Below are 16,426 nucleotides of genomic sequence, written 5' to 3'. Positions count from 1 at the left end.
GGTGTGGTAGGACTGTGAGGCCTCCAGCAGGGGGCTCAAAGGACCTGGTACACCCTATCATGCACAGTTGTATCATTTTTTGAAATGTTACATTCCAAAAGTTATAAAAATAAAAATATTAAATATTACTTGTTAAAAACTGTGTGATTGAGTAAAACAAAATAAAAACCATCACACAGCCTTCTACAGTCTGGCTCCATGCTCAAGCAGGGTTCCCTGGTTGATGTGACGTGATTATATGTTTCAAGTTTTAACCATTGAAAATAAAATGTTCAATTTCTGGAAAAAAATAACTGTTGTATGAGTGTAATGCTTGCTGATATTAGTTCACTGACAGTTTCACTTGTTTTCAAACCCCACATATTTAGGGTTGTGGAGAGTTAGATTGATGTCTCTTTTCACTCAGATGTCATATTCATTAACTGTATTGTGCAAGCAGAGTGTTAAACTGACAAGGTGACTTGCCAAGTGACAGTGTATTGATGTGATGTCCCAAACCATTAATATATGGTAAAGGGGTGTTTCTTGATTTGCTCAATCAATTTTTTGCAACACAATGTTTGTCTGCAAAATACTGCTAAGAATGTTTTCTGAATTAAAACTTTTAACTGGAATGTTCCCCACCTGCATTAGCTAATGGATAGTGAAATCTGGAGTTCAGTAGTTACTTTGTAATATGATATATGTAAATGAGATATACCAAAGGAATATGAACTCTATTAACAAAAGCTGATTTTGTGTGTATGTGATCACATTAATATAGGGACTGAACTTCCTGATTTTTAGTTTTAGACAATATTGTCAATCCTAAAAAATGATAACTTCTGAATGATATGTGTAAAATAAATATATGTTATAAAGCAAAATTGGCATATATATTAAGGCCTTCTTGTGTGTTTTGCCATAGTTATGCTAAATAGCATTGCCAATAAGAAGCAGCATTTACTGAGGAGAAAACAGGAAAAGTTTAAAATATATTATTGTATGTAAGGTAAGAAATTACAAAAATAATTTTAATGTTTGGAAACAATGGTAGGGTTGCATCCATCATATAGAATTTTATTTATAAAAACATTCATCTACAGAATGTGTGCATCTTAGTGAATTTTATTTTAGTTTGGAATCAAACCAGAGAAGGATAAAAAGAAAAAAGCAATGACTACAATCTGCCAAGATGTTTACTGAGTAACAATCTTGTTGTGGGTTATGATCAGCTCAGTGTTGATGGTTCTTTGATTATGGTATCTACCATAATCTGATGGATACAGGAGACTTATTATGTTGTATTTGTAATAAATTCAAAGGGTCATAATCAAGATCAAAGAGTAGAATACAATGAAATTTTGGTTGATGGAGGAATCAAGTTTTGAGGCAATTGAAGAAAACTGCCCAAAGATGGAAATAGGAGATTTCTCAGATGTGGCTGGTTTTACGTCACTTACTCCTTTTTCTTTCTTTCCCATCCCCTCAGATGTATGGTTTGGAAATGGGACTGGAGATGGGTGGAGCAGAAATGCAACTTGCTTTGGTGATCCTTGCTTGGCAGACTGATCCTGCAAGGGGACTTCTCTGACTGTTGTAATTTAGAGTAGCCTTTAGGTTTGTCCTTTGTTTGTTTCAGCTCCCAGCCTACTCCAGGATTGGAGGAGCAGAAAAGTAGTTTTACACCACCTTTCTCCCCCATTTCATTTGTGCACTGAGCGCATCTCCACTGGATTCAGGGATCTGATCCTTTAAAAAGGGAAGTGACACAGTTCAGACTATGATATTAGATTATCTTGTGTCATGACAAATAATAAGACTGACTTTATACAGTGTATTTTAATAAAATTTAGTTTTATTATAAGCATATTTTACATAATATCTACTAAGAAATAAAATAAATGTTATGACTTTTTATTTGGACAGCTACCCAAGAATGCCTCAGAAAAGGAAGGAACTTCTGCTTAACTTTGTATCAACTCAAATGTCTTTCTCAGCTTATAAAACTCTTTTTGTTTATGGAAGAAAGAGTTGAAGAACTCTCTGCAGAAATTCTGTTGTTGCCCTGTTTCACTGAGAAGAACAAAAATGTTCAAGGTAATGTGTAATTTTCCTCACATACTGTTCTCTTTTCAGTTTGTGGAAAAGGATCACTTGGTATGAATTCCAAATTAAATTAAATTTGCAGTATTATAAAAATAAATTGCTGCATGTTTGCATTTTTTCTCCAATCCCCCATATCAACAAGTATCTTTCAATATCTCATTAAATATTTATTTAAAATAATGTAGATGTATATTTAAATTGTAGATTTTGTGGGAAAGAATTGATACTTGTATGTAAAAGATGTGATTATATTATAATTATTTCTGATATGGAGTGAAATACACTGGTGTTGCCTAATAAACATTTTCTACATATATTCTATATAACAAATTAATAGATGGAGATTTCCACTGCTGTGAATATTCCTGAGCTTGTTCCATGGAGGCGGCAATTTTTATATTCAGTGGGGAAATCCCTGAACTTTGAACACTAATTTTAGGTCAATGTAATGTACATTTAAAATAGTTTTAATGTAAATATAGTTGTTTTAATTTATAGCTTGATCCTGCAAACACTACTGAGTTGTTCCATTGACTTCAGTGGGACATCTCATAGCAATAAGCACTTTCCCCAGAAGTAAATATTTGCAGAATCAGGTCTTTAATTTGTATTACCCTTTCCTTATTTTATTACTGGACTATCTCCAGAAATATGAGATGAAGAAAATGTGTAACCCTGCAAGCTGGGAAATGAGATGAAGAAAATCCACTAGCTGAGAAATGGTGTGCCTATAATATGTTCTCCTTCCCAGCTTCTTTACCCAATGCACTTAGACCAGGTCACCAATGAGTATATGGTCTCAAGAGCTTTAGCTAGGCTGCAAGAAAAGTTTACACTAGAAATGAGGCTAGGCTGCTCAGGGAGTAGGATAGGTAGAGTTATTTGCTTTGTATCTCTGCACCAAGCTGTGGGCTGGGAAGAAATGTGTTCTGAGAGTATGGTCTAAGAACACTTAAAATGAAGAAGCATGGAAAGAAAGAATAGAGAGGTACACAACTTGTCAATGGAGTAGAGCAGTGGTTCCCAAACTGGGGTTTGTGAACCCCTGGGAGTTTGTGAAATGTTACAGGGGGTTCTCAGGGAAAAATTCCCTAATGGCGGACAGAGCTGTCCCTAGGAACCCCGGGCAGCATGGGGCCAGCAGCCCGGGGCGCCTGGACTTCCAAGAGCTAAGCAGATCAAAGCAAGCATCTCTATCACACTGAGGAGATTTAAACTTCAAGACTCCTTATAAGTAATGGAAAGGAGGTGGATATTTTTTGCTGTTTTTAAAATTAAATAGGCAGCTAGTATTGTTTTTAAAATTATTATGAAGAACAAGTTTAAGCTTTGTTGTAAAGTGTGTTGTTTGCCTGGACTGCTCAAGACCTGAATGCTTGTGTAGGAGTAACTCTTTGAGTTGGCTTCTTAAATACCTTCATGCTGTTTCACATCTGATACTCCTTGATGAAACATAGGGCCTTGTCTTATAACAGGCTTATTCAAAGTGATACAAGCTACGAAAGTGAGATCTTGGAAGAGTGGTGCCGTTTTCATAATGTATTAAAAATACTGTAATGATAAATAATAATAATAGTGTGTAATAAGCATGTCATAAAAACAATTTTAATATTTCCAAGATCACTGCTTTTATAACTTATACTCAGGTAAAGGAGAAAATCCCTGGAAATATTCCTTTTTAGGAGGGGGTTCGCAAGACTTGACATTTTAGTGAAAGGGGGTTCACACGTTGTTAAAGTTTGGGAACCACTGGAGTAGAGCAATGCATTCTTAACCTGAATCTGCTGGACACTATGTCAGTAAAATAAAGAAATAGAAATCATTTTGTGTTAAAACAACACTAAATTAACCTAAAAGTATTTTTAGATGATATATTGAAGCTCATTTAAAATTGGTATTCAAAGCCTTCTGTTTTTCCTATTGATTTCAATGTGGAATGAGTTTCTTTCTCACTCTGTCTATCATACTTTCTCCCTGTTAGCAGGAAATTGTATGCCTTACTTAACTACATTAATTGTGAGTAGTGTTGTTTCTGTTCTCTTGGATACAAGTGTAATTACTTTAAGAAACTCTGAAAACAGGAAAACAACATGATTGTGTTTAACAAAATATATTTTGTACAGAAACACCTTTTGTCTAGTTATTTAGAGTAATATATATTTTGAAAGAAGGAATGTTAACAAGGAAATGTTCTGTTCTCCATGAGGCATATTTAGGCCCTGACCCTGCAAACACTTACACATGACCTTCACTTTACATAAAACTGTTGGTGCTGAATGGTTTGAGCTTTTCTTTTCCTGAATTTTTCTACTCATTTATAATGACTGTCTCTATACTCGTATTGTCTCCTAAGTGGTGGCCCTAGCTTCCATATCTGAACAGGTGAGTGTCATTAGATCAGCTGCAGTGGCAGCATTCTGGGATGGAAGGCTCCCGTGGTTCCAAAGGAACTACAAAATTTTGGTCACCATTTAACAAATGTGATGATATATTTAATACAGATTAGGGCAGTGTGACTAGCTAACATCTTCATTTTCAGACTTGCTATTCTGATTCAGGTGATCTGGATTTATTCAGAAAACCATTCTGAAGTACATCAATTACTAAGAAGAAATATGAAGTGCAGGCATGGCCAGAGAAATAAGAAAACAGTGTTTGAGAAGTAAAATATTAGTTGGCATTATCTTCACTTCTTATTACTAGAAATCTCAGTTGTAGTGGCTACCTGAAAAATAATCTGATGTGGAAGAATGAGAACTATGTTTACAGTTGTTCCAGCTTTCTGTCAAGAATCCAGAAGGGAAATAAGATCTTCTCTGTCAATGTCCTATATTATCCTGATTAATCTTGATAACTGTCTCACTGATAGTCTTGATTAGAAGAGGCCCTTATTAGCCTTGTATTTAAGTCATACCAGGAAGTAACTGAATATTTTTTGGCTGTTGCAATAACAAGTTTAGTTGTTCTTAGTTCAGAATATCATGTGGGGACTTCAGACTTGATATTTAGAACATTTGTAAAGTTCCATCAGAAATAAAGTAGTTCTTTGGACAGTTCCTCATTTATTTATTTATTTATTTATTTATTTATTTGCCAGAGGTGGTATCTGAGTTTTATCTAAACCAGGAGGATTCTTGGCCCTCATTTTTCCCTAGACCCAGCGATGACAAAGAGCAATGGCTGCATAAATTGGATGTAAGAAGAACACTTAGGGTTTATCTCAGAAGAATCAAAGATTTCAGATCTTCTGACAGATTGTTTGTACTCTTAGGGGGTCTTAAGAGAGGTCAAATGGCTTCTAAGAGTTCCTTAGCTAGATGGTTAAGGGATTGTATTAGGGAGGCGTATGTAGTTAAGGGTAAAGAGGCTCCCAGGGTTTGTAAAGCTCATTACACTAGTACTATAGCTGCTTCTTGGGCGGAGAGGTCGAAGGCTTCCACATTGGAAATTTGCAAGGTGGCCACCTGGGCTTCTCTTCATACTTTTTCATAGCATTATTGCTTGGATGTAGTCTCTTCCGCAGATTCTGCTTTTGGTAGGAGGTTGCTTGTGAACCAGAAAAAGAACAGTGAAGAAAAGAAAGACATGTAGTTCATACTTCTAGCTGCCAACAAGACAAGATTCTTTGCAGAGTGAACAATGGAAACCTTAGAAGATCAATTTAGGCGATTGAAAATAGAAGTTACAGGGAAGTACTGCCCACCGGTACTCTCTTATGGTAACCCCATGGCAGACAATAGCACCAAGGGACACACTGAACCAAAGTGAACTCTGTAGGGAGGTGGCTGTAGCAATTGTACTGAGGTGATCTGGACAATTCTGTGACTTCAGTGTGAGAGTTCTGTGTCTGGAATTCTCTGGAATGTATTCAATAGGTTAAATCCCCCAAATTGTTTCACATAGATGAACAAAAATAATCTATGTATTACATTCTCTATTATAATTTATTTTCAGTATGCTTTTTAAATTCTTCATAGGTTTATTTCTTGACTACTTTATTTTCAAACATTGCAAAAGCAGGTATCCTCACTGAGGACTATATACATACCATGTTTTAAGCTTAAATCCAAAGTATACTTCAATTATCCAACCACAAATAAGGTATCTGAAAAATGATTTAACTGATATAAATACTTGATTCATGCACCACCAACTCAACAATATATAGAATTTGCTTTTAGAATTGCTAAAACAATATACTTCCGAGAAGCGAATAAGCATGAGGAATTTCTGCCAAAAACATTTTTTGGGGGAAAGTTATAAACCGCTAAAAATAGAATGTGAAAGCACTTTGACCACCAAATTGTAGTGTGTCACCAGGGCAAGTCTACATTTCTTATCCTTTTGAGAAAAAGGTAGGTTTGGCCATCAGGGCTCTCTAGCAGGGAGTGGATATAATTAACCCTTTCCTTGTTGGTCTTTCACCATACCTGCTCTCATCTATTTACATTCCATTGAAATCACTGGAATGTTCAGACATACCTAGTACATTCAGCATCACAGGTTCTATTTGAAGGAACCTGGAACATTCAGTAGCAGTCAGGGTTAAGTGTGAGGTCCTTATTTAGAATAAAGAATACACTGACAAATTGCATTTTCCTTCCATCTTTAAGATGCGTTTTCTCTCTTTCCTCTGGCTTTTCAGAAGCCTCTTGTTGAGACTTTTAAAAATCAAAAACATCTAACACACTTTCATCTTTCTCTCACCTTTTTTCCATTCTAGTGAGAAAGGTGAACTTTGGACTGATCTGATAATGAGTGCCAAGAAAAGCTTTTTCCAGTGGAGCTCTTTGAAACACCCTGGGCAAAGCTGTCAAGCCCTTAGGTTTACAAGCGTTGCCTCAGGGGACCAAAAAGATTTGCAAAGGTTTTCCTTTCACAGCTTAAGAAGAAGAAATTTTTTACTTTACATCCATTTCTAGAAAGCATAATAAAAGGAAAATAGGATCAAATTTACAAGGTGCATCATCTTAATAGACAGTGTTTGAAGTCGTACAGACTTCAGCAAGACAAATATGATCTTTGCTTTGGTCCCAAAGGTAGATGCAGCTATAGCTTCTGTAGTAAATATTTTTTTTTCCAAAGGGGCAAACTGACGGGATGATGGAATTTACACTTAGAAAGACATATGAGTTTTACTTTGAGATGTATATTTCCTCTGTTTGGTATGTGAGAACAAATTAGAAGTCTATGATGGAGCACAGAACCTAGGAGGACTTCAAATCTATTATTACTAAAATATTTTTAGTTTTTCTTTTTATTATTGATGTTTCTGTTGATATTCTTCATTTTCTTCAGAATCTATTATCTCTAGTGGAGTTAAAATAAAAATCCTGGCTGAGTCCATATCAAATAGATGGGCAATCTAACCTGCAGGTAGCTTTGGTTGTAGTATTCTTTACCTTACTAACAATTATTTTTGAGATGTTGAAAGGATCTGTGTTAGGTCCAGTCTTCAGTAATGACCTAGACAAGGGAGAACACCGAAATTGTCTGGGGTTGGTGGAGGGGGGCACTTGGGTCTGGAGAAGGTTTACGCTGTGCTAGAATCTGGTCTTGGAGGTAGAAACCCAAAAGGACTTAAGTTTGATAGTGGTGTGTAATTTGCACAGGAGTTTTTACTGAGATATGTCAGCAGTTCTGGAATATATATGCAAACATATCAGGTTACAAGCAACTGGTCATCTCTGCACAGCTCTGCTGTAGACTAACGGGGCAGATTCTTAACTAGTGTAAATTATCATGGCTCCTATGACAATTTATACTAGTTGAGGATCTATTTCAAAATGTTATGTTCGCTTCTGGTCAGTTCACTGAAAATATTAACAAGGTGGAGGGTGTTCTCAGAAGGACAGTGTAAATGGAGGCTAGTCATTTTACTTTTTGATAAAAGATTAAAAGAGTGAATTATATATTGCTTACTTGAGTAGTGACAATAAGAGAATGTAAGTCTTCTGACATTGAAAGGTTGTGAACGCTATAAGCAGATGAATATCTAACATAGTAAGAGAAAGTATAAATTTTCTTTCTCAGTGTCAGCTCATTATTCCTAGGTAGATTGGATATCAGGAGAAACTTCCTGAGAGCAAACTCTTAAAAATAAGGAACAATTTCCCAAAGGAAGCATTGGAAGCTCCATCACATAGTGCATTTAAAAATAGGCAGAATTAAATGTATAGCAGAGAACTACTTGCAGTAGGAAGGCGGTGAAGTAGGTGACCTGATTACTATTGTCCATCTTTATATTCTGCCATTTTATTTTTCATATTTCTAAAAATAAAAATTATTTTTCCCTGGAACTAGTTTCATTAACATAACTCAAGACAGGACGTGAGGAAGTCATTCCAAGCCATGGAACATTGTTTAAGAGCATAAGCAAAATACCTTCCTTCAAAGGATGCGCTATCTAAGGAAAAGGGAAAATCCATGTTAGACAAATGAGATCCTAAGGATCTCAAAGAATTAGATGTTTTCTTCAACAGAAAAGCTTTCCCCAGACTTTGAGCATACATATTGCCAATGCCTTCAAGCTGCAGAAGACCTTTTAATATATGCTCTTAACAATATTCTTTAGCTATGCTTGATAGCATTCTTGATAGCATTAGTGCTCCTTATTTCTTGTCTTTAATTTCACATAAGACATAGTAAATTAGTAATACCTGCACCAGTGTTGTATGTAAACTGTATATTAAGAAAGGGAAGGATGTTTAAATTATTAATTACATTGCTTTTATTTACTTGTTGAGCGCAGGTGGTATGTTTAGTGCTGCTCAGAACATAGAACAGACATGGCCTCTGTCCTGTAAATCTAAGGGCCAGATAGCACAAACACACATGCAAATAACTGCATGGGGCAATTCATGTGTGTAAGTGTTTGCAGGACCGGGCCCTCAATTTGTACCCTCTGTCCCAGTTATTGGTTTACTCCAGATTAAATCAGTGGCAAAATTCCCATTGAGATCAATGGTATGTGACTGGGCCATATATGTTGGGCTTTGCTGTTGAGGTATTAGTTCTAAAGAAGTCTGTACTTACTCTGATTGTTATTTTGGATATAATAATTGCACTAATTAGCTGCCATTTGATTCTTAGTGTGTCAGAATTTTTAAAACGCTAAAATGTTTAAAATATATAGTGCCACATAATTTATTTAATTTACTGAACAAAGAATAGAAATTAATTTTTACACAGCTGCTCTAAAGTTATCTATTCTCGCTAGAAACAGGTGACTGCACAATCAGTATAAAAATGAATTAATGACAAAAGGAACTATATTTTATACATTATCTATGCATATGTGTAAAATATGAATACAATGGATGTGGATTTCATAAGGTTATATAAAAGGAGCTGTGTATAACCTGAATTTTACTTTATCGCAACATTAGTATTCTACTACATCTTGTTGAATTTTTTTATTCTACATATTGATATATCAGAAGGTGTTGTAGGCTGCAGATTTTTCTACAGAATTAATCTTAACTTTGATCCCCTTTATCATACTGTGCAGGAGTTCTGAAGAAAGCTAGTGGGGAGCTTTTAATAGGGGAAACTAGAGCAAATGAAACCAGTGTGCTTCCTGAACAGTTACTTCAGGTAAAAGAGGTGAGTATGAAAAGAGTCTTGCACTTTATAAGGATTTTTTTTCTTTTTCTTTTTCTCTCTGTCACCAATATAGATTCTGTTGGCATACTCATTATAAACACCTGTTTCCAGAAGTTAATTGTTTGAATATTATAATTAATTTTAGACTGCAGAATCTCAGCTCAGGATGAAAAAAATCCTATACAAAATTTGTATGTAAAGAGACAAAGGGGATAATCTTTTTTATTTTTATTTTTTTGGTACACATTATACTGTAACAAAGTTAACATCAGAAGAACACAATGCCACAGTTACAAAGAGGAAAATCAAAACCGTGCACAAACATAAAAGTCTTTATTTAATATTCCATGTGTTCTTGAATATACCATAGGCTGACAAAATGTACTGAAATCTTAGTAGCTGATCATGCAGATACTTACTGCTAGGGTTTGTGTTAGTTCCTTTACTAGGCATTTAGTGCTGTAATCCTTGCAGAAAGCATATGCAGTATTGTGGCTTGGTCTGTCCTCCATTTACCAATTAAATGTTGGAGTTGAGTTTAGGGGACTTAAGAGGTCTAAAAGACATGCCAAGTCCTTCATTGCCCAGTAGTGGAATTTTATTAATCAGTACCAAATTTTAGGCCTCAAACAGCTTGTTTAAATACACTGTGGATCTGTTTGTGGGACTTATGTTTGAATGTTATCTTTATAGAAAGTATTTTGATCCAGATGAGCTATACCTAGCACAGGACCCGAAGACAATGTGGAGAAAGTGGTATTATGCTGCCTTTGTACTCCCCAAATTGTGGGGTGGGCTCTGGGATCAATTAAGTCCCTGACACAAGTTAGAGCAATGTAAGCGCTTTTCCATTTCTGGCTGGTTATAATGCCTAACTTCTTAGCGTACACGCACAATAGGCTATTGCAGCAGCTAGGGTTGTTAGAGTCCTGTCTCCTCCCCTCTCCTACCATACCACTTATGTCAGAGGCTGGTTAGGTTAAGCCCTGAAATATTCCCCTTAAACTAGAGACATTATCAGTTGGCCACTATTGTCCAGCTTTAAGATGGCTTTACACCATCAGAGCAGTGCAAAGCAGAATTAGTGTGAACCAGGAGGTGGTACATGACATTCCTCAGATCCACCTCAAAGGTCTCTAATTTTTTGGCCAGGTTTGTGAACGATCTAGACTAGTTTAAACTGTGGCCAAATGCAGCACTAAAGAGAGAAATTCTAGCATTGGTATGCCAAAACTGGTTTCTCTAAACCGTTTACCATTCACATTATTGGTTTGCTGGTTTTGAGTTATAAGCATGCTAAGGAAGTAAGAGAGAATATTACATGGTGTTTGATGTTGCAAACTATAAAAACGGCTATAAAATTTAATTGACTTTATTAAATATATTGAATTTAAAGGTTGCTTTATGTGGTAAGTAAAGTGCAGCCTGCTGCTCAAATAAAGATAGTTTTATTGAAATAGATTTTTATAAATGACATTTTGATATTTTTATTAACTCCAATGGCAATTTAAATGAAACATTACTATATGTATTAATCTGTGTTAAGAATACATATGCCTTTTAATGTTAGTTCATTGTTTGTGAATTGTATTTTCCGAGTTATGTGAATGGCTTTCACAGTATGACAGAGTATCTCTACGTAACTTGTATACTAGTAGTCATATAAGATTGGAACCGTAACAACAGTAATGCTCATTGCTGAGTTTGGATTTATGTCATATACATTTATATTTCAGACTACTTTATTGGATTTTAGTTGGAGGAATGCATTTAAAGACCTGTCTTCTTCTGTGGCGCACTGTATAACAATAGCAATTGAAGATTTTTCAACTAAAATTCTTCAGCTTGAGCAGAAAGAACAGGCTTCAGCTGCAGTCTATACAATGAGCCTAGTAAACATCCAGCAAATGAAAGAGTCCTGGGAAACAGTCCACGAGGCGGAACAACCAAAACGAATAGCAAAGGCAGGTATCCAAAGATCTGAAGTTTGCAGGGAGACAGAATGCCAAGGTTTTTTGCCGTCCAAGCTTTGAAGTACTTACAGTGCCATTAATATTCCAAGTTGTATGTAAATGGAGTTAAAAAGAAAGTGAAAGGCATTACAATACAATGCCAAACATTGTGTTACACTTTAGCACATAGTCTGTACTAAACAAAATGAACTTTTTAATTTTGCCCCTATTATTTTTTTGCATCAAAAGGATTCAAAACCATTCCGATTAGTGTCTGTGGCTTTACATCCCAATTTGATGATGATATGCTTGCAAAATTTGAAGCATTACTATAAAAGGATTTCCTGTATTTATTTCATTAGGCATGCCATTTAATTAATCAACATAACCGATATTATGACCAAATTGGAGTTCTTTGATTTGGCTAAAAGGTCAGATATATTGATTAATTAAATGGTTAGTCTAAGGATATATAATATATGAAAGCTTTTTAATGTTGTAATTTTTGCAAGTGTTTTACCTATTTAGGATGGAAAGCAATTGATACTAAGCAGAATTATTAAATGTTTAGTTAAAGGAGCGTACAGGCTTTTAGTAAGATGGCTTTATTGAGAACAATACATACACTTACTAGAAGATGACAATGTCCAACCTATAACTAGCAGCAAGAAATTGATTAAAACATTGCTTTTGAAAATGATATAATAGTTTAGAGAATTATCCCTGTTTGGAAGGAATTAGTCTTATCTTCTGAACGCCATTAAATATATATGATGAGAGGGCATGAGCAAAATTAGGGCATTATCTCATATAAGGTTAAATCCTTAAATATTTTTTTAGCCTGTACTGTGCTGGTATACAGCACAAAGATTGTGAAGTTATATTTGATGTATTCACATTATTATAAATAAATGTTTTGCCTTCTATACCAGAGATTGAAATTTTTATAAGGCTGATTCAATATATTTGTGTTGTGCCAATTTCATTATTCAAGAATTTGGCCCTGGCATACATAAATTACACAGAGCTGTCAGAGTACAGATAACTTGATGCCACATTTATTTCTCCCTAGTTTTGTTCTGACATCATGGAAGAACTTGACACAGTGCTTCCACTGGCTCTGGCATGCAGAGATGATTCTCTTCAGGAAATTAGAGCAAACTTTGTGGAGGCGTGCTGCAAAGTAGCAACAGCTGTCCTGGAAAGGTTGGAGGAGAGAAGCAAAGAAGTGCCCTCCAAGGCTCCACTGCAAAACTTGTATGCTGTTCTCTCCACAGCAGTACATGTCTTTCAGCATTTTATGATGTATGATAATTTAATGAGAGAGACCAGCAAGAAGTGAGTCCTTTAAATATATTTTAGTTCAAATATAGATAATATGGAACGTTGATTCCATTTCAGTGATATAATGTATAATCTATAATACTTGTAAATATACCCAAAATATTTCCTATAATTAAAGTACCATTTGCACTGTTTTTTAGGAAAGATCAGACATATTGATAACTTGAAGTAATTATTACAAACATTGATTTTTATCTTCAACGTTTGAATTGGCAAGGCAATGCAAATTCTTTACTCGTTAATCTTGAGCAAATACTCCTATATTATGGCTGTCTACACTATATTATGGTATGGATGAATGGAGGACTTCCATTTCATTTTTGTCTGCAGCAACAGCTTAATTTTCATAAAAACAATGTTAAAAATTTAATCTTTGACAACATGAAGATATGTTCCTGCACTTTAGTGTCATGAAGATTGTGTTGAGCACCATGAGCATATGTATCCAATAAACTTTTACAAGAGGGTAATTTATTAATTAAATAAGTCTTAGATGGATGCTAAATAAAATTAGAGGTAGGTCAAAGAAGGGGTTTTGGGATCCAGAGTAGGGTTGGGTAAGGGTTCAGGTTAGAGGTTGAATCAGAGCTAATGCTTGGACCTGATGGCCCTGAAACCATCTAAATGGTTCTTAGGAGATTTTGGCTCAGAACAGTAGCAATCTCCTGATCTGCTCATCCTGTGTGGTTCTGGTCATGTCTGAATTGGAACTGGAAAACAGGCTCCTTGTGGATTTGAGTATGACCTAGAGTCAAAATAAGATGCTGGTTCAAATCCTGGGATCTAAATCTGAATGCAGACCCAAGCAGAAACTTAAAGGGGTTTGGATTCAAGGTTCCAGTTTTGACCATCTCTAGTAAAAAATATTATGATTTTGATTTCTAATTAAAAATATATTGTATGCTATGATTCACATCTACATTTAAAAACAGAGTCCCGATTCTCAGCTTCTATTATCTCCCTGTTGCTGTGTCTGAATGGGGCAAAGGGGACATAAGCTGGAGCTACTGACCAGTTGAGAATTCCTGTGGTGAAAGAAGAGAATTGATGCACTGGGGTAAAACGGTGGAACTGGTTCCCAGGCCAGTCTCCCCTCCACGCATCCTTCCATGGGGGCATGTCAAGGATGGCTGTGCATGATAGGATGAGGAGGGGGGTGGATTGGCACTGTGCTCCCCTCAGGCAGGTGTAAGCAGAGCACTGCGGGACCATACCCAGTTGTTGTAACTTAGTGCAGTCTAGGGTTGGGGCCAGGGCAGCATCAGAATCAGAGAACCGTTATTGGATCCCTAATACACTCATTGCAAGAGAGGGGAGAGCATCTTGGTGCATGACAGAATCTGCCCCCAAATATTGCCCAAATAATTCTATTTGTGCGCATTTCAAAACAGTTTGTGATCATTCATATCTGTGCAGTTACGCTTTTTATAAGTCTGTGGGACTCATGTTTATATGCTAGCTTTATAAAAGTTACTGCTTAAAAGTGCATAGTGTCTTCCAACAACATTGACAATTGAATGACAAAATAACATTCTCACTTGTAATAATAGAGAAGAATACTTTTACTTCTGAATGATGTATTGATAATGCAGTTTGTCTGAAGCAGAAATACATATTTGTAGAACAGCAGATGTACATTTTCAAAGAGCTTGCAAAACAAAGACCAGATTTTTTGAAAGTGAATGTGGGCTCAGACTTCAAGCCCAAGAGGAAATGAATGATTGATAACTAATAATCAAAACCATTTGTAGTACTGTGGATTGTTACCTCCTACTGCACAGGCCTTAAATCTTTGCCTCTTTGATCATTCCCTCTGAACAGGCCCCTGTTCCTAGTGCCTGTCCAGGGATATCAGGAATTCATCAATGTTCTCCAGTTTCAAGTTACCAACTACTGCGTCAGAGTTTGTGCTACAAGTATTTTACAGGATGCTGAGAGCCACCACTGGGATGACTACAAAGCTTTTTATGAGGTGTGAGGTTAAGTTTACTTTCCCCTCCTTTTACATAAATGTGTTTTACTGCTTATCTGCTCTCTGACTAATTAGAAACATAAGATCTGTACTACTTGTGCACAAGGGCTGTTGGGATATGTTTTTAAAATAGCTCTGTTACTGTATGTAAATATCTTCTTAGGAATGATCTAGTAAAATATAGTTAAAAGACTTAAGATTAATCAGTGAGGTAATTAAATAAGGGTTCTCATGCCGTTTGCCTAGTAAAATACTGTTTCTTAGGATTGGCTGAAAATAGATAGTTTCCCCTATATGGGGAAAAGGAGAGAAGGTTAATATATTGACACCTATATAGTATAAGACTCAAAGAAATAACTATACCAGAATAATGTAAATTTTTTCTCGCATGAAATACTCCCTGTGATGATTGTAAGACTTGTATTTTTTCTCTTTCCCTCCCAATACATATGCATATTATAAGTATTTTTCTTATTTAATATATTTCTCTTTTGTAATTCTTTCAAATTTTGCTCCCCTACTGTGGGTTTGGTAAGTGGCTCAGATAGCACAAGTGACCAGTATCCTTGTCCACAGAATCCAGCCATATGTTTCTAACCTGCATATTGTGATTTTGTCTGAATTTTGGAATCCCAAGTCTACTCTTAAACTCTAGTTTAATTATTTTAGTGCAAGAAAATCAAGGGCCAATTAATAAAACATACAGTTGAATATATTGATTCTTTCCCACTTCCAGTGAACTATTCCATTGATTATAGACTACATATTGCGTGAAATCCCTTGAATGTGATTTCTGGGTCATGTAAAATGTTTGTAATTTCATTATCAATAATAATTGGGATCTACAGCAACCATGGCCCTGTCCTTACTTGTTACAATTGCCATATATGAGAACTAGGCTTCTGAGTATGACTCTACCATCTCCCAGGCCTCCTATAGTGGAGCAGAATTTCCTTTGTATCTGATACTTACATTCTGGAAGCCAGTTAGGAAGAGCCATTGTGTTATACCTTCTCTTTCAATGGTGAGGATCTGGAGAGTTCAATTGATTAAATGTTACTTTCCATGGCTGGTGCTATTAAAGGGTCTCTGTCTCTCAGAGCAGAGTAAAAAAGTAACTGATTTTATTTTTCTTAAATATTGTCTGGATGGTTCAGGAAGTTGCCAGTAGTATGGAGCCCAGTACCTCTTGGTCACTGACTGGGATCTGGTCTGCACTGGTAACAGTCTACACTTATCACATGACTGTGTCCAGTTTTCAGTGGCCTCATTCCAGCAACTAGCAAACAGTTGTCCACCTCACAAAAACCACCATCATAATTGACACAAATTGTTAGCAGTCTCAGCAAAGACAGCAAGGACTGACTGAATAATCCTCGCTCCTTTGGTCAGGATTGAGGCACATAGGGAGGTAGTTTGAAGAAAGCTTGTATCTCTTCAGTCTTCAGGACAATTGATCTGGCAC

General features: G+C 35.9%; 1 protein-coding gene across 1 annotated transcript in view; it reads left to right on the top strand.

Annotated features, from left to right (window-relative positions):
• KIAA0825 (KIAA0825 ortholog) overlaps positions 1 to 16,426 on the top strand; it is a 417,985-nt gene that overhangs the window by 139,396 nt on the left and 262,163 nt on the right. Inside the window, exons 6-10 of the mRNA XM_065406817.1 lie at positions 1,909 to 2,079; positions 9,599 to 9,693; positions 11,430 to 11,657; positions 12,718 to 12,983; positions 14,811 to 14,961. Coding sequence (XP_065262889.1) covers positions 1,909 to 2,079; positions 9,599 to 9,693; positions 11,430 to 11,657; positions 12,718 to 12,983; positions 14,811 to 14,961 — 911 coding nt within the window. The remainder of the gene's footprint in view (positions 1 to 1,908; positions 2,080 to 9,598; positions 9,694 to 11,429; positions 11,658 to 12,717; positions 12,984 to 14,810; positions 14,962 to 16,426) is intronic.

The sequence above is a fragment of the Emys orbicularis genome, chromosome 6 (genome assembly GCF_028017835.1).
Source record: "Emys orbicularis isolate rEmyOrb1 chromosome 6, rEmyOrb1.hap1, whole genome shotgun sequence".
Lineage (NCBI taxonomy): Eukaryota > Metazoa > Chordata > Testudines > Emydidae > Emys > Emys orbicularis.
This window is presented reverse-complemented; position numbering and strand designations above follow the sequence as displayed.